Raw genomic sequence first — 24,575 nt, forward strand, 5'->3', positions numbered from 1 at the left:
AATACATTTGTTGCCGATCAACACATCTACTGCTTACATCCTCACCATCCTGAAGAGCATTTTTACTCAGCAACACACATGTAAGTATTATCATCAGTTTTATTCGCCATACAATAGTCCTAAAATGTTAACTTATTTTCAGCATCAATGAATCTTGTGTGATTGTGTTGTTACTGCATACTTATGTTGTTCTATACTTATTTTTATTACACTAGCTTACTGTGCTAACAGTAAAGTACGGCTTCCAAACTGCAACCTCAATGATGAGAAAACCTTGAAGAAAAAGGGAAGAGGGACATTTGATGTCAGAGTGGAGAAGAACCACAACATTTGTGCTGTGACATGGTACGACACCCGTCAGGTGACACTTGTGTCATCCTTTACTGGCCCAGAACCAGTGGAAAAGGTTAAACGTTGGGACAAAACTGCCAAAACATTTGTGGAAGTTCAGAGGCCTAACATCGTGGCAACCTACAACAAAAACATGGGGGGAGTGGATTTGCTGGACTCATTTGCGGCCAAGTACAAGTTTCCTCTCAAGTCCCATCGTTGGTACATCTACATCTTCTGGCACACAATTATTCTAGCTGTGATCAACGCTTGGCTCCTGTACAAACGGGACTGCAAGGCCTGGGCTATTCCAAAGAAAGAGATCCTGATCAGGAGACGGTTTCAGGCCCAGTTGGCATCCTCCCTTATCCTGACTGGCACATCTGTCCCAGTGCCAAAGAGAGGGTGGCCATCCTCAAGCCCTATGAGTTCTCCAGCTGCTAGGCCCTCTAAGAGGAGAAATGCACACCCACCAAGTGATGTCTGCAAAGACATGACTGGGCATTTCCCCCATCAAAGCTGACAGGGGAAGGTGCAGACAGTGTGCTAAAGGCTACACTAACACTGTTTGTATGAAGTGTGATGTCCGCCTTTGTTTTTCAGAACAAAGAAACTGCTTTTTGGACTACCATAGGTAAAGAAGGGAGATGTAAAAATGCATCTTAAGTTTGTTTTCAGATTTGTACATACAGCATTCATCCAGTGTTTTTAAAGAGTGGAAATTACTTTTTTTGAATAAATTACTTGTCATAAAACAATATAACATGTCTGACTATTATTGTTGTTGTTTGTTGTGAGGATACAATCACTTCTGTGACCCTTTATCAGCAGGAAAGTGAAGACAAACACACCCAGATCATTTACGGTGTGTGAATGATGCCAGTGAAATTCTGCTACCTACCCTTGAGAGCCAACGTTGTAATTTTACAACATTTCCCCAAAAAGTTGCTAAAATGTCAAAATTAAAAAAGAAACACAATTTTTGCATCAGAGCCTTCCTAGAACAACATATATTAGGTTGAAAAAAAATTTTTTACACTTTTTTTCTATATTTGGGTGTTAAGGGGATAAGTAAGCATGTAAATAAAGTGCACGAGAACATCATACAACATCATACTGTTGTCATTGTGTCATTACTGTTTCTCTCATCATTCTCTCCACTGGAGAATATGTTATCCTCTGAGATACCGCTATACGGATGAGCACACACACACACAAAAATTCAACTGTACATGTACAGACATACAAAAATAAACAAACAACAAACAAATTCACACAAAACAAACACAAACAAACATACAAAGTGGTGAATGAACATGTCAAATATCAAAATATGGCATTAACAATCAACTCTGAACAACATAAAATCAGTTTCCACTCAAAAATGCCCTAATTCCAATTGGGGTCATTTTGGACCCCACTCATGGAAGAGTGTAGGTCTGGTCGTCCATGCATCTAAGGGTAAATTGACCGTAGGTGTGAGTGTGAGTGTGAATGGTTGTCTGTGTCTATGTGTCAGCCCTGTGATGACCTGGCGACTTGTCCAAGGTGTACCCCGCCTTTCACCCGTAGTCAGCTGGGATAGGCTCCAGCTTGCCTGCGACCCTGTAGAAGGATAAAGCGGCTAGAGATAATGAGATATGAGATCTAAATCTTTACATTTGTTAATAAGTGACTGCCACAAACAGGGCTTTGAACCAGAATTTTTTTCCTATTGGTTCGTTCCGAACAGAAACGGAATTTTAACGTTTCCGGTTTTGGGTTCCACCATTAAATAGACGTTCCCGAACCGGTTAGAACAAAAAAATTTCGTTCCCGGAACGGTTAATTACGTTCCCTGTCAGCTGTTTAACAAATGGCTATAAAATTATGTCTCTGTCTCATCCGGCTTAAGCCAAATGTAGGCTAATTCTATTACAACTTTCATTAAATAAGACAAGAAATAATTCAAAACAATTATTATTTCAAATGTTGGCGATTTGGATTCTCAGTCTGTCTTCCCATCTACACAAACAGAAAAAGTGCCAAAAATGAAAGATAATTCGTTTAGTGTGTTACCAAAGGCTAGTCAGGCCCTATGCATTGATAGGCTAACAGAGGTTAACGTCATTTAATGTTCGCGAGCCTCTCATTAACATGGACAAATATATTGATATTGTGTTTGAAATTGACGTTTTTGAATAACGATAGACTGCAATATTTACCTCTTATTTAAGATGTGAAGACGTGATAGTAGTCCACCCTCCCGCTCTCTCCATTCAGTCAGCGAACGTCACACAGGAAGTGAACCCCAGCGAGTCATAGAAACTTGCGCAGGAGAAGAATGACTTTTTTATTTGTAGGCTACGGAAACTTTGAGGAACGAAATAAAAACCAATATTAACCGGTTACCATTATTTTTAATAAGCGTTTCTGTTCCGGAACATAAAAAATAATAAAGTTTCTGGTTTCGTTTCTGTTCCATGTGAAATAGAAAAAGTTCCCGGTTTTCGTTTTCGTTCCTTGAACCGGTTCAAAGCCCTGGCCACAACAATGAATAAAAAACTAACACACTAGCAAGAGAGCTGTAGGTTAGCACGGTTCACATAAATTTGCATTATTCTGCTAAAATGGTACTTTTTTTTAATAATAAAAACTAATGATATCATAAAATGATGTTTTGACATCACTGACATCAGAAGAACTTTATTCATCACATGCTTGTTGAAATTCCTCTCTGCATTTAACCCATCTGAAGCAATGCACACGTGAGCAATGAGCACACACACATACCCAGAGCAGTGGGCAGCCATGCTAACAGCGCCCGGCGAGCAGTTGGGAGTTACTGTAGGTGCTTCGCCCAAGGCCACCTCAGCCCAAGGGCGTCCCATATTAACCTAACCTAATCTGCTTCTTCTATAAAAGTTATCTGATTGATATTCATTCTATTTTATAGAAGAAGATTAGGTTAGGTTAATATGGGACGGCCTTGGGCTGAGGGGCCCTTGAGCGAGGCACCTAACTCCCAACTGCTCCCTGGGTGCTGTTAGCATGGCCGCCCACTGCTCTGGGTACTGTATGTGTGTGTGCTCATTGCTCACGTGTGTGTGTATGTGTGTGTTCACTGCTTCAGATGGGTTAAATGCAGAGATGAATTTCACAAGTGTGTGATGAATAAAGTTCTTCTTCTGATGATGATGAGGATGATGATGTCAGTGATATCGAAATGTCAGTTTATGATATCGGTAGTTTTTATTTTATCAGAGTAAAATAAACAGTGTTTAGGTAAGTGATTAAGAGTCGGTTCAAGTTTTTATAAAGTCCCAAGAGAGTGTATCAAGTAAAAACCTTAGCATGTACCGAATCAGACTGGATGTTTAATTTAGGCTTTTTTTGCTTGGATGAGCAACGTCTCATAATTCAAACAGTCCTGTGCTATTTGACCTGCTTACTGCTATGATATCGCTAGTTTTTATTGTTAAATGGATAACAAAAGTTGTCTTTTTTTTATGCTTCCGCCACCATAAGGTGCAGGAGGCATTATGTTTTCAGGTTGTCCATCTGTCCTTGCGTCTGTCCGTCCGTCCGTTCGTGCGTCCGTCCGTTCGTCCCGAAACCTTGTGAACACGATATCTCAAAGGCCAATGAAAGGAATTTCACCAAACTTTCACCATTTGTGCGCTTTGGGACAAACATGAACTGATTAGATTTTGAGGTTAAAAGGTCTAAGGTCAAGGTCACTGTAAGGTCAAATGTCTGCCCGAAAACCTTGTGAACACAATATCTCCAAGGCAAATGAAAGGAATTTCATCAAACTTTCACCATTTGTGCATTTGGGGACAAACATGAACTGATTAGATTTTGAGGTTAAAAGGTCACAGGTCAAGATTACTGTGAGGTCAAATGTCCATCCCCAGACTTTGTGAACACCATATCTCAAAGACTAATGAAAGGAATTTCACTAAACTTTCACCATTTGTGCACTTTGGGACAAAGATGAAATGATTAGATTTTGAGATCAAGAGGTCTAAGGTCAAGGTCACTGTGAGGTCAAATGTCTGTCCGAAAACCTTGTGAACACAATATCTCCAAGGCTAATGAAAGGAATTTCACCAAACTTTCACCATTTGTGCATTTGGGGACAAACATGAACTGATTAGATTTTGAGGTTAAAAGGTCTAAGGTCAAGGTCACTGTGAGGTCAAATGTCTGTCCGAAAACCTTGTGAACACAATATCTCCAAGGCAAATGAAAGGAATTTCACCAAACTTTCACCATTTGTGCAGTTGGGGACAAACATGAACTGATTAGATTTTGAGGTTAAAAGGTCACAGGTCAAGGTTACTGTGAGGTCAAATGTCCATCCCCAAATCACAACTTAATAAGGTGTGTAGTCTACCAGGCGGAGGCATCCCCATCGACGCCGTTGGCGTCGAGTTCTTTCTAGTTTGCTAGGATTTATATAAGAACAATGCAGTATGATAGCAGTATGATATCACCATGATATCACTCGTTTTTATTATTAAATGCATCACAAAAGTTGTCTTTTTTCTTTTTGCTAGGATTTATATAAGAGCATACCGCAGTACTCAGCAGTATGATATCACTATAAACTCACTAGTTTTTATTCTTAAATGCATCATAAAAGTTGTCTTTTTTCTTTTGCTAGGATTTATATTCAGCAGTATGACATCACTATAAAATCACTAGTTTTTATTATTAAATGCATCATAAAAGTTGTCTTTTTTCTTTTTTTTTGCTAGGATTTATATTCAGCAGTATGACATCACTATAAAATCACTAGTTTTTATTCTTAAATGCATCATAAAAGTTGTCTTTTTCTTTTTTTTTTGCTAGGATTTATATTCAGCAGTATGATATCACTATAAAATCACTAGTTTTTATTATTAAATGCATCACAAAAGTTGCCTCTCTTTTTTTTTTTGCTAGGATTTATATAAGACCATACCGCAGTATTCAGCAGTATGACATCACTATAATATTGGTAGTTTTTATTATTAAATGCATCACAAAAGCTGCCTTTCTTTTTTTTGCTAGGATTTATATAAGACCATACCGCAGTATTCAGCAGTATGACATCACTATAATATCGCTAGTTTTTATTATTAAATGCATCACAAAAGTTGTCTTTTTTCTTTTTGCTAGGATTTATATAAGAACATACCGCAGTATTCAGCAGTATGACATCACTATAATATCGCTAGTTTTTATTATTAAATGCATCACAAAAGTTGTCTTTTTTCTTTTTGCTAGGATTTATATAAGAACATACCGCAGTATTCAGCGAAGTAATAACTGCAGCATTTATACAAGTAGAGCTCCAGACTGTATTTTGAAAATAAAATTACTGCACAGAACAAAATTAGGTTTGAAAATGTGTCCTGAGGTGTATGTAATCTAAGTATCTCTGACATACTCAAATTATTTCATGTTGCTCACACAGAGTGTGCTGCATTCAGCTTTTGTGCACGGTTTAGTCTGTAGTGTGTGTGTGGGATGCTATTTTAAACACGGCGTATGACAGCAGTCAAACACTTTTCACCTCATGATGTGAAGCTTCTCTAACATCTCTGCATGACACTTACGGTAGCCGAGTCAGCTTTTTGGACATTTTGTACACTTCATACCTGATCTAGACCAGCCTTTCTCAACCGGGGTGCCGCGGCGCCCTGGGGTGCTGTCTGGCGTCGTTAGGGGTGCCGTCAAAAAATTATATATTCTAACATTGAAATAAATAAAATGAATTAAAATTCCAAAAAACGATAGTTACACTAATGCAGATGATCGCCGCCTCATGCATCATCAAAATTTGTCTCACAGCCCCCTTTCCCATGTCACAACATCACTGCCAGGGTCGGCGTATGGTCAGCGTGACTGCGTATATTTTATATGGGGGTGCCTTGAGAATTTGCATACTTCTGAAGGGTGCCGTGACTGAAAAAAGGTTGAGAAACGCTGATCTAAACTGGCTGATGGCGAATTTATCATCATCATCATATCCTACACAGATCAGACAGTCTGTGGTTTGTCCTAGAAATGTCAGTGTAATAAAGGATCTAATGGGTCTTCTTACTGGAGCAGTGGCGAAACTCAAAGCGGACATGGGAGCCACGGAACATGTCAACAGGGATGGGCAGCTTGATCTGCTCAGCCCAGCGTGGGCTGTTGTTGTGGTACAGCACAAAGGAGTGGTACTCATCGCCCCCTGGCTCACCTGAACCTGCTGCAACATAGCTCTGCAGACCAACACACACACACACACACACACACACACACACGCACACTTTCAGTAAGCAGGCCAAAATGATGCATGCTGCCCGTCAGCTCTTATTTTCCATTGAACCAGGAAAACCACAAGCCAACAATAGCACCAATAATAGCAAGTGTGAAAAAAACCACCTCATATTTGCTTAGATTTGCTGCACTGATGCATGGTTTTGGTACTGCATGCTTGATGATACAGCAGTTACTTCTATAAATACTTGAACAGAGCATCCATACTTGAATAGAGCCTCAACAGAGGTATTAATGTACAAAAGTCTAAATTAAAGCACGTGTAAAACTGAATACCCTGAGAATCTGTCCATCGACATCCAGCGCGTAAACGGTGATCTCTACATTTCTGGCGACTGTCTTCCCTCCCTTCTCAAACTCGCCTTTCTCCAGGGTGATGTACAGATCATTCCTCATCTCTCCTAAGAGAAAGCAGACAGATAACAGAGGTAAATGAATTAAAGGTTGTCCAACTTACATGTTAGGTTTTCACACACAAAATAGTAGATTACTGAATGCATAATCAGTTCATGGCACGTCTAGGACAAGCTTAAACAGCAGCTCATCTGAAATAATAGACATTATTCTATCTACATTCACTGGATATGAGCAATCGCACGCTCTGATTGGCTACTCTACTACTAGGCTATCAGCTCATATACCGTGAGTAGAGAAAAACAAAATGGCGGAGCATGTTGCTGAACCAACCGAGGACGAAATAAAAACTCTACTCGAAAACAAAACCCAAAAAATTGTTAAAGTATTTAAAAGAAACAGAAATAACAAAGAGTATAGTTTATTCACGCCACCCCACCCCATTATCTCCTGTTCCACACTCCAGCCCAGTCAGTGGCGGTAATATACCTTTAAGTTGGTTTGCCAATCGGCAAAAAACCCTAAAGAAGAAGAACCCCCCCCCCAAAAAAAAATACCAAAAAAGCAACAAAATATGGAATAAAAGTATTTGATGGTAAGAACGTGTTTTTTTTTCAAGAATTATTATTATTGTAGCATTTTTTCACAAATTGCAACTGTCATTTCACCAGTTTGTTTACATTCTAAATGGAAATGATTTTGTCGGACGTTTTGTATAAAGTTTTTATTCATCAAATTTGCAAAAAAATTAAAATAAAAATGCTCTGTTTCTCAAAAGCCAGTCAATGTACTGTAGATAGAATAAAACAGTTATTCCACTCAATCTCGTCGTACATGGCTTATAACCAGGGTGCGATTTGTCAAAAAACCAGAAGGGGGGATGTTTTTTTTTTTTAATCATGAAACGTCACAAAATTAAGGTAACAATAGGCTAACAGCTCAATAACATCCGATGATATCAAATGAATAACACTAAATGAAAACGAACACTAAACCAGAGATAGTAAATTCATCTTCCTATCTCTCTGACTAAATACACGAACACTAACACACAACAAAGTTCGCATTGCTTGTCGCGTTGCTGTGATGTTTCTCTCCCTCCGGATTAAATGGACAGTGACTCGAAAATCACTAAAATACATGAATACTAAATGAACAGTTTGCTCTGATGGCGCAGTTCACATTGTGCCCAGCTTTCCGATTTTAAACTGTTTTTTTCTCATCCTTATACTTCCTGTTTCATGGACTGTAACGGATTTGATTATTTAATAATTTTAATACAGAATTTACTTTGAAATTATAATCAGACACTCCAACGCCCCCCCTAAAAAAAAAAAAAATCGGCCGTGAAAAAGGCAGCATCCGCCAAAAGGCGCGCTGTTTGCATCCCTGCGATAGAACGCAAAGATATTGTTATTATCTACACTGTATCTATTTGCTGGGGACATTCGTGAACATCAAAGCTGCCACTTCGGGTCATTTTGAAAGTGAGTGCAATGTAGACCATAGAAAACTGTGTCACAACATGCCTGTCATGTCAACTTTTTTTTTTTGGTTTGTTTTATTGACGGGGTTGTCCCCGAGGATTTTTTTTTTTAGCAGAGATAAAAACCAGAGGGGGGGATGATCCCCACCATCCCCCCCAGCAAATCGCACCCAGCTTATAACCGACTCGGCGCTATGTGCCTCGTCAGCTGTCAGCTCACGTATGACTTGATTTTGTGGAATAACTTAAGTAGCTACATTCCCATGCAGTCTAGTAAGCTGGTACTAAGGCTGCTCATGGCTCAGCTGGAATAAAAACTGATCAATCAAAAAGAATGAACCATTAAAGGAAAGCATGAGCCCCATGTCCAATTTGTAAATTCGATGCACAATTTTGACATAAACATATTGTGCATGTAAATTTGAATATTTGAGCTACAATGTACACAGACCACTACGGTGGCTGCACAAACAATTCAGCTCACGTAAAGATACAGATAGCATAGATATACAAAACCTAGATGCCACTTTGAGTTAAAATCGTCAGCACTCTCTTGGTGGTCAGACTATCTCTACGCTGATGTAATCTCAGTGTGTGCGGCATGTAGATCTCTGAAACACTGAGACTTCAAAGCAAGAGAACAAGAAATGACCTTGTATGGGAAAAAGGTTGGACAATCAGTGTTTTCAGTCGGCATATCAGATGCTCGCTGGCCGCGCTGTGAAAATTGTGCATGCAGATGCTCGTCTAAGTTTACAAATCTGCCATTGCTTAACTCGTGAATATTTTCTATCATGAATAGTATCAATAACAAGCTTATAATTTCTGCTTTCCATAGAAATTTATCTCGTTAAGATCAGTTCAGTACTTTAGGAATAACAGCAGGTTGAAGTCGGTACAACAGAGTTCACTCTCTGCTCGCGTGACATCAGGAAACTGCTGGTGCTTTCTGAGTCACGGGAAAGCGCTCAGGCTCTCTCTCTCTCTCTCTCTCTCTTCTGATCGGTTTCCGACTGGATTACTCGTGAATATCAATCAGGTAACTTTTATAGGGATGTTTTCTCGCTCTCACTGTTTCTGATGAAGGATTGAGCAAAATTTTCCACCTGCTAGTTTTGATGTTATGATTCACGAGAGACTTTGAAGTGAGTTTTCATAGCTTTACCTACTTATTTTTTTTCAAATCAAACTGATTCATGTGAATAAATAACTATTTTAGAATATAACTGTAGTTGTTTTGATGAAAAATATTGATATCTTAGTGGTCGGAATGAGATTTAAAAAAACCAGAAGTAAGAAACGCAAGTGTCAGTTTCAATTCAGTGAATAGGAATTGTTTACTGAATGTGGCTTACACAGTTTTTTCGAGGTTCGCCTTGAAAGCTGTGAATATGAATCAAAATAATCATTTATATTCTTTCATATAAACACTAGTAGGCCCGACTTTTGAGAAAGACAAAGGCCTACAGAGCACAAAGAGGGGATTAGAAATAATCTTTTATTACTTTTTTATTTTGATAGAGAATGGTAGATGTGAACGACATTCAGTGCTTATTTATGCGCAGTTTATAATTAACATTGATTTCTCCTTCTTTGTGATGTATAAATGAGAGTTAAAGTGCTGATGACACGTTTTTGACATCTTTGGCGATGTTTTATAACATAAAAAGTAATTCCCGATGATCCATATATTAATTCACGAAGGCGCCTATTTTACAAGTTATGATAAAAAACGCGGCTATTTGGGCAAATTTGACGGGGCTGCAGCACCCAGGAGACGAAGGAGGAGGAGGAGCTATATGACGTCAGCGAAAGAACCTTCCTCCTCACTTACCAGTTTGTTGTTGATGCGACAGGTGTTCAGTTTGTCATTATTAGTATTATTATTATACATTATTTTATTTATATATATATATATATATATATATATATATATATATATATATATATATTTTTTTTTTTTTTTATGCCTTTGCGTTGTGTTGCCGGCTTTTGCTCCAAAACCCACAAGGATGGGGTAAGTTTATTCAAGTTTCCCAGAGATCCCGAGCTGCATGCGAAGTGGGTGAAGCAAGTCAGGCGCACTCGTGACAAGTAGGAGCCCTCACCAACATCCGTCCTGTGCTCTGAACACTTCGATTTGGATTCTTTTGACACCCTTCCCAGCTTAAAAGAATCTCTTGGGTGTTCAGTTCATCACAAACGTGTGTTACTACCATCAGCAGTGCCTACACAGTGTTGCCAGATTGGGAGGTTTCCCGCCCAGTTGAGCGGTTTCAAGTTTTCCAGCCCAAAATATGTTCAAAACCCACCAAAATGCACTTGAAACTGCCCAACTGGGCGGGATTCCTCCCAATCTGGCAACACTGCCAGTATTCCGGAGGGGGTCTACTCGTAGCTATGCCGGATCCAAAGACAGTCCTCCTGTCAGAACATGTGTTGTGAAACGACATAAGATAAAGGTACGTAGAGCTATAGATTCTACATGATAATCATAAATGTAATCATAAAGTCGGCGTGATATCAGTCATGTATTTGCTTGTGAAAGCTTGCGGCTTTCATGTAACTGCCGCCTAGCAACGAGAGGCAAAGGGTAAAGGGTAGGCTATCATAGATTCTATTCGGAAGAGATCAACACAATTCTAGACTCCCAGAAGAGGAAGAGCTAGCACTAGAGAATTCACCGGCGTTTTCATGCACCATTTCCATTGAGTAGAACCAGAGTAGAACAGCCAGTGAACCGCAGCGTGTTCTCCCGCTGACGTCACAACATGGCCGTGAGCCACGGACCCAGTTTTCTTGCGCTGTGCAATTAAAAGTTGGATATTTGCGTAACAACAGCTTCTTTTCACGTAATTATAACAGAAATCTAACATGTTTGCCATGTTGTATAGTTTATTTAAGAAATTGCATAGAGTCATGTTCGTGTCATCAGCACTTTAAGATCAGCTTTATATTGCACAAATAAAGCCATTTGGTGAAACTTTGAAGAAGAGAGTGTACCGATTTATCGTTTTACCTAATTAGCATAATTAATACTAATTAAATACTAATTTACATAATTGTTTTTTACTAATTTTTCAAACTTTGTATTCAGTATACAAGCATCTATGTGCTGCCAATTTCCATGTAAATATCTTAAAAAATAGAAAAGTTATTAAGAAAAAACATTTGATCTCGGTGGTTAATGAGGCCCATTTTGGACCATGTGATCCTCATACAGAATATTATAGCGGTTTTCTAAAAATTAAGCCTTTTTTTTTTTCAATCTTTGATTTGTAATATCTCAAGAATGGGTCAACATATTTTAATTCTGTAAAAAAAATATGTTGTTCTGCATTCAATTCTGAATTCAGTGAGAGCCGTTTCAAGCAATTTGGATTGAATTTTCACCTGACATGCCTATTTTCAGCGTATGACAGACTTGCAGGAGTTAAGGCAAACTGACATGGTGAGTTTATTATTTAATACTGTTTATCTTCTTTAACCTGATCTCAATTCCTATCATTTTGGTATTTCAGGTAGTTTTGTGATTGCGTTTGGAGTTAAGTTTGCCGTGTCTGCTATGTGAGATTTAACTTACATCATGTTGCTTGCCTGATTTATAATAAACATGTTGTTGTAAAATGATTTTTTGCATAAAGCTTACTTTGTTAATTTACATGAAGAGAGGACAAATATTAAATTCACTCATCGAGCCCATGAAGCAAATGAAAGCTGGAGCGTGATGCCCCATTGCACATTTTGGTCACCCAGAAACGAATATCTCATCTCATTATCTCTAGCCGCTTTATCCTGTTCTACAGGGTCGCAGGCAAGCTGGAGCCTATCCCAGCTGACTACGGGCGAAAGGCGGGGTACACCCTGGACAAGTCGCCAGGTCATCACAGGGCCGACACATAGACACAGACAACCATTCACACTCACATTCACACCTACGGTCAATTTAGAGTCACCAGTTAACCTAACCTGCATGTCTTTGGACTGTGGGGGAAACCGGAGCACCCGGAGGAAACCCACGCAGACACGGGGAGAACATGCAAACTCCGCACAGAAAGGCCCTCGCCGGCCACAGGGCTCGAACCCGGACCTTCTTGCTGTGAGGCGACAGCGCTAACCACTACACCACCGTGCCGCCCAGAAACGAATATATTACAGGAAACAAATAATCGATGATCATGTAATCATGTCATGTTTGTGACTAAAAGGCAGCAAGTCATTGACCATTGTTTGAGCTCACATCACGTATAAAAGAGGTTATTTGAGTCTTTCTAGCATCTTCTCTTCATGTATTTAACCGCAAAGTGACTGCGTGCAGTAAGCAGGAGTTATATAAGACAGCTTTACACTGCGCTTTACTTATTTCATCAGTGTTTCCACACGTGCATGTTCCTAATTCTGAGAAAATGGCTTTATCATCCATACATTAATGAATCATAGTATAAACATGCATAGTATGAATGCATAGTATAAACCATTTTACCATCAAGCAGACAGCAGATGTGTGTAGTGCAGCAGGCAGTGGGATTCAGAAGCCTGTGCTATAGTTACAGTGCTATATAGTGTATTGTTACCGTACAGTTGTTTTTTCCCCCCAAGTAAATCAATAGGAAATAGAGTTTTCTTTCTTTTGTTGTTGAAACTACAACCAAGGCTAATTTGTCCATCCCTGTGAGGCACAGTAAAAAAGAGACAAGAATTCTCACTCACACACACACACACACACACACACTGCCTGCATGCATGCATACACACCCAGGGCATGCACACAAAACCACACTGACCTACAATAATCTGACAACAGGTGCGTCTTGTGCCTCACTACAGACACCACACACACACACTCTTATTCAAAGAGACAGGAAGAAGGCCGCCGTTATCACACCTCTGTTCTCATCGCCCATCCACAGCTCAACACACGGAGCGAAAATGCTGCACAAGCACTCTTCCTCTGCTGGGTTTCAAAAACATTATAAAAAAAAATGAGCCCAAAGGTTAAGCGTAAGCCTATAAGTACGTTACGCCGCAGTAGCACAGAGCGGCAGTATCCCACTGAAGAGAAAGCACTGAGAAAGCCTACTGCTCTGAGGGGGAAGTAATTACAGACCAGGCAGATGCACGCATGGGTGGCCGGGTCTGCTTCATGCAGCCTGGGTTAAAGGGGAGGATGAATGCTAGAGAAAACACAACTGTGCTAAACTTCCCTAAATAAGTAGCTTTTGGAGACGCATAGCACTGAGGTAATGGAGAAGGTGTCCAGAAATATGACTGTTTGACTCATTGTGTGCTCTCTCACTGACAGCTTCGCTGCCATATCAACCGCTGCTGAGTTCATGGCCAACTGCACACAGTACATATATAGATTACATTAAGCGTGAACATGTCCTTAATAAGTAACCAAGGCAAACATATCAAGCCACAGACACAGAGAAAAACTAAACTATACACCAGCCCTTGAGCTACTAACTAAAAACTAGGCTAAGGAACACACTTATTTCGATGCACATAACTCAAATCAGCTCATATACAGCACGTATAAACTAGGCGTGGCCTGCATATTCGAAACACTGCCTTAATTATTTTATTGTTTACCAAACTGAAATTTGTACTTCTAACGTATGCATACCAGTAGTCTCAGTCGCAGACAATTTAAATTCTGCCATGAAAAGTCGACGAAGTTACTGGAAAACATAAGTGTGAAACTGAATACAGTGAAATGTGATTTCAAAAGGTACTGATTCTACGTTTCTTTCATTTTTAATACATTTACTTTTGTGTAAAGGCATATCAGATGCTCGCTGGTCGTGCTGTGAAAATCATGCATGCAGACGCTCGTCTAAGTTTACAAATCTATCATTGCTTAAATCGCAAATATTTTCTATCATGAATAGTATCACTAAAAAGCTCATAATCTCTGCTTTCCAAAGAAATTTATCTCGTTAAGATCTGTTCAGTACTTTAGGAATAACAGCAGGTTGAAGTCGGTACAACAGAGTTCATTCTCTGCTTGCATGATGTCAGGAAACTGCCGGTGCTTTCTGAGTCACGGGAAAGCGCTCAGGCTCTCTCTCTCTTTCCTGATCGGTTTCCGACTGGATTACTCGTGAATATCAATCAGATAACTTTTATAGGGATGTTTTCTCGCTCTCACTGTTTCTGATGAAGGATTGGGCAAAATTTTCCGTCTGCTAGTTTTGATGTTATGATTCACAAGAGACTTTGAAGTGAGTTTTCATAGCTTTACCTACTTATTTTTTTTTCAAATCAAACTGATTCATGTGAATAAATAACTATTTTAGAATATAACTGTAGTTGTTTTGATGAAAAATATTGAGATCTTAGTGGTCGGAATGAGATTTAAAAAAAAACAGAAGTCAGAAACGCGAGTGTCAATTTCAATTCAGTTAATAGGAATTGTTTAATTGTTTACATTTATATTCTTTCATATAAACACTAGTAGGCCCTACTTTTGAGAAAGACAAAGACCTACAGAGCAAAAAGAGGGGATTAGAAATAATCTTTTATTCCTTTTTTATTTTGATAGAGAATGGTAGATGTGAACGACATTCAGTGCTTATTTATGCGCAGTTTATAATCAACATTGATTTCTCCTTCTTTGTGATGTATAAATGAGAGTTAAGATCTGCTTTGTATTGCACAAATAAAGCCATTTGGTAAAACTTGGAAGAAGAGAGTGTACCGATTTATCGGTTTTACCTAATTAGCATAATTAATACTAATTAAATACTAATTTGCTAAATTTGTTTCTATTAATTTTTCAAACTTTGTATTCAGTATACAAGCATCTATGTGCTGCCAATTTCCATGTAAATATCTTGAAAAATAGAAAAGTAATTAAGAGAAAACCTTTGATCTCATTGGTTAATGAGGCCCATCTTGGACCATGTGATCCTCATACAGAATATTACGGTGGTTTTCTAAAAATTAAGCCGTTTTTTCAATCTTTGATTTGTACAACCCCGATTCCAAAAAAGTTGGGACAAAGTACAAATTGTAAATAAAAATGGAATGCAATGATGTGGAAGTTTCAAAATTCCATATTTTATTCAGAATAGAACATAGAGGACATATCAAATGTTTAAACTGAGAAAATATATCATTTAAAGAGAAAAATTAGGTGATTTTAAATTTCATGACAACAACACATCTCAAAAAAGTTGGGACAAGGCCATGTTTACCACTGTGAGACATCCCCTTTTCTCTTTACAACAGTCTGTAAACGTCTGGGGACTGAGGAGACAAGTTGCTCAAGTTTAGGGATAGGAATGTTAACCCATTCTTGTCGGATTCTAGTTGCTCAACTGTCTTAGGTCTTTTTTGTCGTACCTTCCGTTTTATGATGCGCCAAATGTTTTCTATGGGTGAAAGATCTGGACTGCAGGCTGGCCAGTTCAGTACCCGGACCCTTCTTCTACGCAGCCATGATGCTGTAATTGATGCAGTATGCAGTTTGGCATTGTCATGTTGGAAAATGCAAGGTCTTCCCTGAAAGAGACGTCGTCTGGATGGGAGCATATGTTGCTCTAGAACCTGGATATACCTTTCAGCATTGATGGTGTCTTTCCAGATGTGTAAGCTGCCCATGCCACATGCACTAATGCAACCCATACCATCAGAGATGCAGGCTTCTGAACTGCGCGCTGATAACAACTTGGGTCGTCCTTCTCCTCTTTAGTCCGAATGACATGGCATCCCTGATTTCCATAAAGAACTTCAAATTTTGATTTGTCTGACCACAGAACAGTTTTCCACTTTGCCACAGTCCATTTTAAATGAGCCTTGGCCCAGAGAAGACATCTGCGCTTCTGGATCATGTTTAGATACGGCTTCTTCTTTGAACTATAGAGTTTTAGCCAGCAACGGCGGATGGCACGGTGAATTGTGTTCACAGATAATGTTCTCTGGAAATATTCCTGAGCCCATTTTGTGATTTCCAATACAGAAGCATGCCTGTATGTGATGCAGTGCCGTCTAAGGGCCCGAAGATCACGGGCACCCAGTATGGTTTTCCAGCCTTGACCCTTACGCACAGAGATTCTTCCAGATTCTCTGAATCTTTTGATGATATTATGCACTGTAGATGATGATATGTTCAAACTCTTTGCAATTTTACACTGTCGAACTCCTTTCTGATATTGCTCCACTATTTGTCGGCGCAGAATTAGGGGGATTGGTGATCCTCTTCCCATCTTTACTTCTGAGAGCCGCTGCCACTCCAAGATGCTCTTTTTATACCCAGTCATGTTAATGACCTATTGCCAATTGACCTAACGAGTTGCAATTTGGTCCTCCAGCTGTTCCTTTGTTGTACCTTTAACTTTTCCAGCCTCTTATTGCCCCTGTCCCAACTTTTTTGAGATGTGTTGCTGTCATGAAATTTCAAATGAGCCAATATTTGGCATGAAGTTTCAAAATGTCTCACTTTCGACATTTGATATGTTGTCTATATTCTATCATGAATACAATATCAGTTTTTGAGATTTGTAAATTATTGCATTCCGTTTTTATTTACAATTTGTACTTTGTCCCAACTTTTTTGGAATCGGGGTTGTAATATCTCAAGAACGGGTCAATATATTTTAATTCTGTAAAAAGTATTTTGTTCTGCATTCAGTTCTGAATTCAATGAGAGCCGTTTCAAGCAATTTGGATTGAATTTGAATTTTCACCTGATATGCCTACTGTCTATATCTACATCTCAAGCTCAGTATAGTCCAACACAGATCTACTACTGACATCCTGAGATAACAGACAGATGTTGGGTTTCCTCACCTGGCATGATGACATCAGAGAAGCCCAGTTTCCTGGTGACGGAGACACCCCGGGAGAAAATGGCCATGTACTCCCTCCGCAACTGCTCAATGTCCCCATGGAGTAACTGGAGAGTCACTGCGAGGCCTGGAGACACAACAAACAGCTTCTACTTGTGCATGGAGGAGATACTGCAGAGGGATTTTCATGTTCTAACAGACATACTGTCACACAAAATTAGTCAGAAATGTAGTCCAGTACTTAGTCTTGCACAGGCTCACATTATCACTGTAATCCCTTTAAGGCATTCCAGTCACATAACATAAAACTGGGTGAGCTAGAATGTGGGAAGAACCACAGACATAAATAAATTGGATGAGTATTGGCACTCACTCGGTTATAACGGCGTATCAGGGCCATTGTAGGTTAAAAAAAAAAAGTGGCGCTAATGAAGGGGGTAATATTCTCCAGGAATAAAAATCAGAAGCTCTGAGATTAAAGTCAGAAATTTATGAGGAAAAAAGCTCCGATATTCTCTGAGATTATAGTCAAAAATTTTCAACAAAAATTTGGGGGGGAAAGTTTTTGTTTGTTTTGTTTTTTTGTTAAGTAACCAGATCATTTCACTTTGCACGGTTGGATCTACATCATCACACCACAGATGCCATGGCTGAGCTGAGAGTTATAGGAAACGCAGTGATTATAAATGTATAATTATTCAGCAAGAGCAGTTTCCTGTTACTTTCAGTCCGTGGATTCCTTTCATCTACCCAAACCTCTTACTTTGAAACGGCTGAGCTGAGCGTTACGGAAATTCAGTCAGTCAGCCTTTCTTCCTTGATCGCACAATATAAAAGAATAAAGGGCTAAGAGCTTTTCCTCATCCATTTCCCAGAATGCACTGCAGCCAAAAAGTCAGGAAGCATGAGTTTTTTTATTTACTGCAAATTTGTGACTTTTTAATTTTGGAATTTCTGAGTTTTTTTTTCTTGCAAATTTTCGACTTTAATCTCGGAAATTCTGATATCACCTGTCTCCCCAACTCTGTTTTTTTTTTTCTTGCCTACAATAGCCCAAATACACCGTCATGCTCAGCTACTTTGATTTCATCGTTTTTCTGTTTTGTCCGAGTCTCTTTTGCAGCCAGTAACCACAAATCAAAAAAGAGACTTCAATCAACCTGCAGGAAATCTATAACGCAATGTAATAAACATCTACAGTGTATGTTACAAAATGAAACAATGTGGTTTCAACATTCTTCTCCGTGCTCTCACAGAAGGCGGTCGCATTTCTCTGCTCTCCTCTCCTTTTTTTCCTGCTTGTGCTCTATGTTTCATCTCGTCTGCCTATACTTTTTTTTTTGAGAGACTCTCTCCACATTGAATTTCTAAACTAAAAAAGCATGGATTTGATAAACTGGTCTTCTAACGAAATTGGCACAGTTTCTGGGTTCGGGGGAACCCACCTGTCCTGCCGGAACGTCTGTGGAGGACATTGGAGATATCTACCTATTCGGAACCATGATTACCAGACTTTTGCTGATTGGATTAGGCATTGCCCTGGTATATCGAGGAAATCAGACAACGGTGACAGCTGTTCAAAGCCCCACAAAGCTGCCCGATATGATTGAAGTGGTGGGCAAAGCTGTTGGCACTCAGACTGTGGCTATAGAACTTGAACCACAACATGGTTGTCATCTGGAGACGCTTTCGGCTTTGCAAGGAATAAGTATTTCGGAGACCAAATGGAATTGAATTGAACAGAAATGGACAGATATGGATGAAATGGACAGATATGGACAAGTGGTGTGGACGTGTAAAGACTGTGTCTGTTCGAAAGACCAAACAATCTCTATCTTATCGACATTCGGCTCCCTGAACAGCACCGGCCTCGATCAAGGCCGTTGCTGGGACAACATTTCCCCCAGAAGGTCACTGCTGGGAGACACTCTCGCATTCTTCGCATTCCTTCCCCAATTTTCTGCGGTCGCCGTTTTTCACCCCCAGTGTGACAAGCGGGTGCGTGACCAGCGCCGCTTGCATGGCTGCAGGAGCAGACAGCTGCTTGCTTGTGCTGGGTTACCTCTACCTCCTCCCCTCCCCTCCTACCCCCTTACCCCTTCCCCCCCACCCCTGATTGCCCCCTCCTTCCCCCTTCCCCCCCCCCAAGTCCCATGTTTTAAAGTGTACTTGTGTTACTGTGTGCTTGTGCGGAGGGTTTTAAATGCTCCCACACTGTACTCCTGATAGGAGCATAGTGGGGGGGGGGTTCTTTTTTTCCTCATCTTTCCTCATGTTACTACTGTTTCTTTTTCTTTTATCCCTGTCTTCCTGTCCTGTTCCCCCTCTGTAAGGACAGGTTGATGGTCAATTTCACTGGTAACAGTGACAATAAAATTCATTCATTCATTATGTCCAAAGTAACTGCTAAAAAGTAGCACTTGGCACCAACTGCTCAAAACGGAGTGCATGCTATCCAACGGCATGTCATACAGGAAGCTTGAGTGACCCCTTTCCTGTCTGCTGCACTCTGTCTCCTGTGCTTTAGATACACTTTCGCTTCTCTTTTCTAACTTCTGTTCTATAAGGGAAAGCTCAGTCATTTCAGCCATGTGCACATACAGGACTTGTGGATAAAAGCAGAACTTTTTCTTGGAATAAAAAAAAATAATTGAAACTTTGACAAACCACAGTGTAACACACAGATGCTGAAGGAAAGATCAACACAGTCAAGCATTTCTTGGATATTCCATGTCCTCTTACATAGCAGATGTGCTAATCGATAGAAAAAGGGTCTACACCCAGTTTTGGGCGTCGGGTTCCATCAGTCCGCCATGGCTGACGCTTGTGCTGCTCGCTGTAGACTGCAGTGAGCTCGTTGCTCTCTAACATCATAGTTGACCAGCACTCTAGCAGCGGTGCTTCTGTGCTCGCTTTCTGGATCCATGGCATGGTGTTCCAAGAGATGTTGCCTGGTGGTGTCGCGGTGGCTGTGCAGGCAGTTTGGGACATACCCTCGTGCACCTTTTGGTGTGACTGGGGGCAGCTACACCACTAGAATTACATCCTGACCCTCTTTTGTTGGACTAATTTTAAAGGCTCTATACAAGTTCAACTTGTATATTACTCTACAAATTTCATATTGTATGAGCACTATTTAACAAAGAGAATCATCATTAAGAATAAATCAATATCTGGACTAAGAACCACGTCAGTAATTATACACAGCGATCCACTGACTGCTCACTATAGAGGTATAGAAGAAACCCAGTTATCCTGATAAACTCATCTCATTCTCATCTCATTATCTCTAGCCGCTTTATCCTGTCCTACAGGGTTGCAGGCAAGCTGGAGCCTATCCCAGCTGACTATGGGCGAAAGGCGGGGTACACCCTGGACAAGTCGCCAGGTCATCACAGGGCTGACACATAGACACAGACAACCATTCACACTCACATTCACACCTACGGTCAATTTAGAGTCACCAGTTAACCTAACCTGCATGTCTTTGGACTGTGGGGGAAACCGGAGCACCCGGAGGAAACCCACGCGGACACGGGGAGAACATGCAAACTCCGCACAGAAAGGCCCTTGCCTTGCCGGCCACGGGGCTCGAACCCGGACCTTCTTGCTGTGAGGCGACAGCGCTAACCACTACACCACCGTGCCGCCCCAGCCTGATAAACTATAACCCATAAACAACCACCCACGTACACACACACACACACACACACACCCATTCACATGCTCAGACAGATTTTAAACATGATGTCTTAATCATGTTTTTCCATTATAAATCTATACGATTCAACTTATTAAATTCAATAATGTTGTAATCATGTAAATAAGATCAAATTACAGCCCTTTAACTGTCTCGGCCTGCAATAAAGCACGTAATACGTTTGGAGATTAATGTAATAATGCAGAAAGGACCAATAAGTAATTATTATGACATGCACATTAATATGATCTCACGAAGCATTTCCCGGTCAATGGGTTATTAAAATAAATTCAAATGTTCTCCCCATCAATTCCCGTTTGAAGAAATGCTATCTCTGTTTATTCAGAATGAATCAATCAGTGGGGATTTTGCAGGACGTGAGTTATTGTTGCTTGCCAGGCGTGTGATACACATCAGTGTTGATAAGACAGTCGAGTAAATGACTTTGTGTCAGTCACTGAATTTAATGCATTCACTCGTATTGCTTGTTATTATTCAACAGCCACGAATCAAAACTGTATGAAACTGCAGATCTTTCACAGACCCAATCTGCACACATCATATATAAACTGTTTAAGCCATCTTTGATCTTTATACATCAATCTGTGTTTTTTAAACACGGCACTTACCTAATTTTAAAGCTAGACTGCCTTTCGATTTCATACAATCGGTGAAATTTAGTTCCCTCTCAAAAAAACAAACAAACAAACAGGCCATTCTGTAACTGGGAAGCTATTTAATTTGAAGGGATTCTCTAGCAAATAACGTGCATGAAATCGCTCACGTCGTGCAGTCAAGCAGACAGAGGAAGTCCGTGTGCGCATGCGCAGGTTTACCTTTGAGCGTGCACTGACAGTTCCATCATTCTGTCGCTAAACGAACAGCTGATCACACCGAGGTGCTCGCTGACCACCGATATTTATTAGTTTGGTTCTGCATTTCCGTTCCTTCCCAACATAATGTCTTTTCTTCTCGCTTTCCGTTACTGTAGTCGGTCTTTCACGTTTCATTCGCACACTCACGCACTCTGTTTTTCTCTCCTGTTTTAAATTTGTATCCCACAATGCCTTGCACGAACGGGGAAAGCCCACCACGTGATGCATGATGTAGCATCTTGAATTGGGTCATGGTGAAGCAGGAAAAATTAGCTGAGAATTTAGGGCCATGTGGCCTTAAATTCATTAATTGTTCTATTTAAATAAATAAATAAATAAATAAAATGGAAGTCTGTGATTCGAAATCAGTAGCTTTCGGTCCACTAAACAGAAATAACTGGGCGTCAGGGAAAATTCATTTTATGACCTACGCTTGAAAAATCTGAAAGGCAGTCTAGCTTTAATTAGCATAAATAATTACACAATTAAGTCATGCATGAGCCACCATGACACTGCCTTTAACTCCCAGCTAAAACCTTTAATCAAGTGAAATCAAATGGGAATTCTTGGGATTAAATCCTACGTGCCTCATGCTGTTGCTAGGTGAAGCCTTTCCTGAGTAAATCCTGCTCTATAAAGTGCAGCAAGAAGCCACAGCCGAAAGCTCCTCTGCTATAAGCTCTGTAAAGTCATGTTGATCTGGAGTTCAGTCAGTACGATTAGACCTTTGCTCGTTGTGGATCTGGAACTTACCCGTGTTGGATCCTGACAGGTTATATCTGGAGTTCACTTTTTTGATGATGTTGTCGTGGATTTGACTCCAATCACTCTCAGTGTTACATCTGCAATACACAGCGGGGATTAATAACATCACATATTTGCATATTCATGGCAAACATCGTTACAAAAAACAGTGTGTGTCGTGTGACCAGGTTAAACAGCTTATTCTGTCCACTTCAAAAAAAAAAAAGTAGGCGATGCTACTAACACGTCTGTCGTGGTTTCAGTGTCACTGAGTGTCACTTCATATTTAATATGAGGCATTTTGGATGTTAAATATATCCGTTTCTTCCAAAGCTGGATGTATGTGTGTGTATTTTTGCACTGTCTGCATGTTTGTCTGTGTATTTGTATCTCAGTAGGTCTGTATCTGTCTCCATGTGTTCATCTGTACGGCTGTCTATCAGTGTCTGTGTGTGTCTCTTTCTATGTCTGTCTGTATACTGCATCTGTCTGTCTGCATCAGCGGTGGCTGGTGGTGTTTAAAACACGGGCCGCATGCGTGTCTGTTATGTAAATATGACCGACTGTATATTTGTGCGTGTTCTGTTTTAGCGGTTTCATCAGTTGACTGTTGGAGTGTTGGCTAAGCTGCAGTTAACTAATTCAATTTCACTGAAAAGATAGTGACGTATTAAAAGTCTGCTGTCCAATGAGCATTAAAGCGAGACGGCCTTTCGATTTCATAAACTCGGTGAAATTTAGTTCCCTCTGAAATTTGCTCATTGTGATATCTGTTTATTTCTGTAATATCTCACAAAAAACCAGGCCGTTCTGTGGCTGGGAAGTTATTTAATTTGAGCGGATTCCCTAGCAAATAATGTGCATGAAATCGCTCGTTTCGCACAGTCAAGCAGACAGAGGAAGTCCGTGTGCGCATACGCAGGTTTACCTTTGACCGTGCACTGACAGTTATATCATTTTGTCACTAAACGAACAGCTGATCACACCGAGGTGCTCGCTGAGCGCCGATATTTATTAGTTTGGTCCTGCGTTTCCTTTCTTTCGCAACATAACATAAGGTTTCTGTTTGCGAGTACGCCGTGCGCATTCTGGCTGCCGCTCCTCACTGGAGCTTTTTATTTAATTTTATTTTATTTTCTGTTTTGTTTTTCTTTTTTGTGTTTGTGTAGTTTGATGTTTGTTTTTGTTTGAGTGTTTTTGTCCGCCGGTCGTGGCGTGGCTCCGGACCCAGTTTTGGGCGTCGGTTCCCTCCAGGCCTTGGGTTGCCGTGGGTGATGCCTGTGCCCCTAGCTATGGACTGCAGTGAGCTCGTTGCTCATTTTAACATCAGGGTTGTCCAGCGCTCTGTGCTTCTGTGTTGGTGATGCTGCTTGGTGGCATCGCGGCGGCTGTTCAGGTAGTTTGGGACATTCCAGCGCTCTGCATAGCGGTGCTTCTGTGCTCACTTTGTGGATCCATGGCACGGTGTTCCGGGCGGTGTTGCCTGGCAGCGTCGCGGCAGCTGTGCTGGCGGTGTGGGACTTGTTTTCGTGCACCTTTTGGTGGGACTGTGGCTGCTACACCATTGGAATGACATCCTGACCTTTATTTGGTGGACTCCCCCCCCCCCATAATTGTAAAGCGACCTTGGATATTGAGAAAGGCGCTATATAAATTTAACTTATTATTATTATTATAACATCTTTTCTTCTTGCTTTCCGTTACTGTAGTTGGTCTTCTACGTTTCATTCGCACACTCACATCCTCCATTTTTCTCTCCTGTTTCAAATTTGTATCCCACAATACCTTGCGCGAACGGGGAAAGCCCACCACATGATGCATGGCGTAGTATCTTGAATTGGGTCATGGTGAAGCAGGAAAAAATAGCAGAGAATTTAGGGCCACGTGGCCCTAAATACATTAATTGTTCTATTTTTAAAAAAACTAATAAAATTGGAAGTCTGTGATTCGAATTCAGTTGCTTTCGGTCCACAAAACAAAAATAACTGGGTGTTGGGGAA

The 24,575-nt window shown here is 40.3% G+C and overlaps 1 protein-coding gene across 5 annotated transcripts in view; it reads right to left on the reverse strand.

The window, feature by feature from the left end:
- The window catches only part of dock4b (dedicator of cytokinesis 4b), a 278,704-nt gene that overhangs the window by 130,347 nt on the left and 123,782 nt on the right, over positions 1–24,575 (reverse strand). For all 5 annotated transcript variants that reach the window (XM_060903185.1, XM_060903186.1, XM_060903184.1 and 2 more), the window contains 4 exons: positions 22,585–22,673; positions 17,258–17,383; positions 6,901–7,025; positions 6,404–6,566 (listed from right to left, as the gene is read on the reverse strand). In XM_060903185.1, coding sequence (XP_060759168.1) covers positions 6,404–6,566; positions 6,901–7,025; positions 17,258–17,383; positions 22,585–22,673 — 503 coding nt within the window. The remainder of the gene's footprint in view (positions 1–6,403; positions 6,567–6,900; positions 7,026–17,257; positions 17,384–22,584; positions 22,674–24,575) is intronic.

Source organism: Neoarius graeffei, chromosome 21, assembly GCF_027579695.1.
Source record: "Neoarius graeffei isolate fNeoGra1 chromosome 21, fNeoGra1.pri, whole genome shotgun sequence".
Taxonomy (NCBI): Eukaryota; Metazoa; Chordata; class Actinopteri; order Siluriformes; family Ariidae; genus Neoarius; species Neoarius graeffei.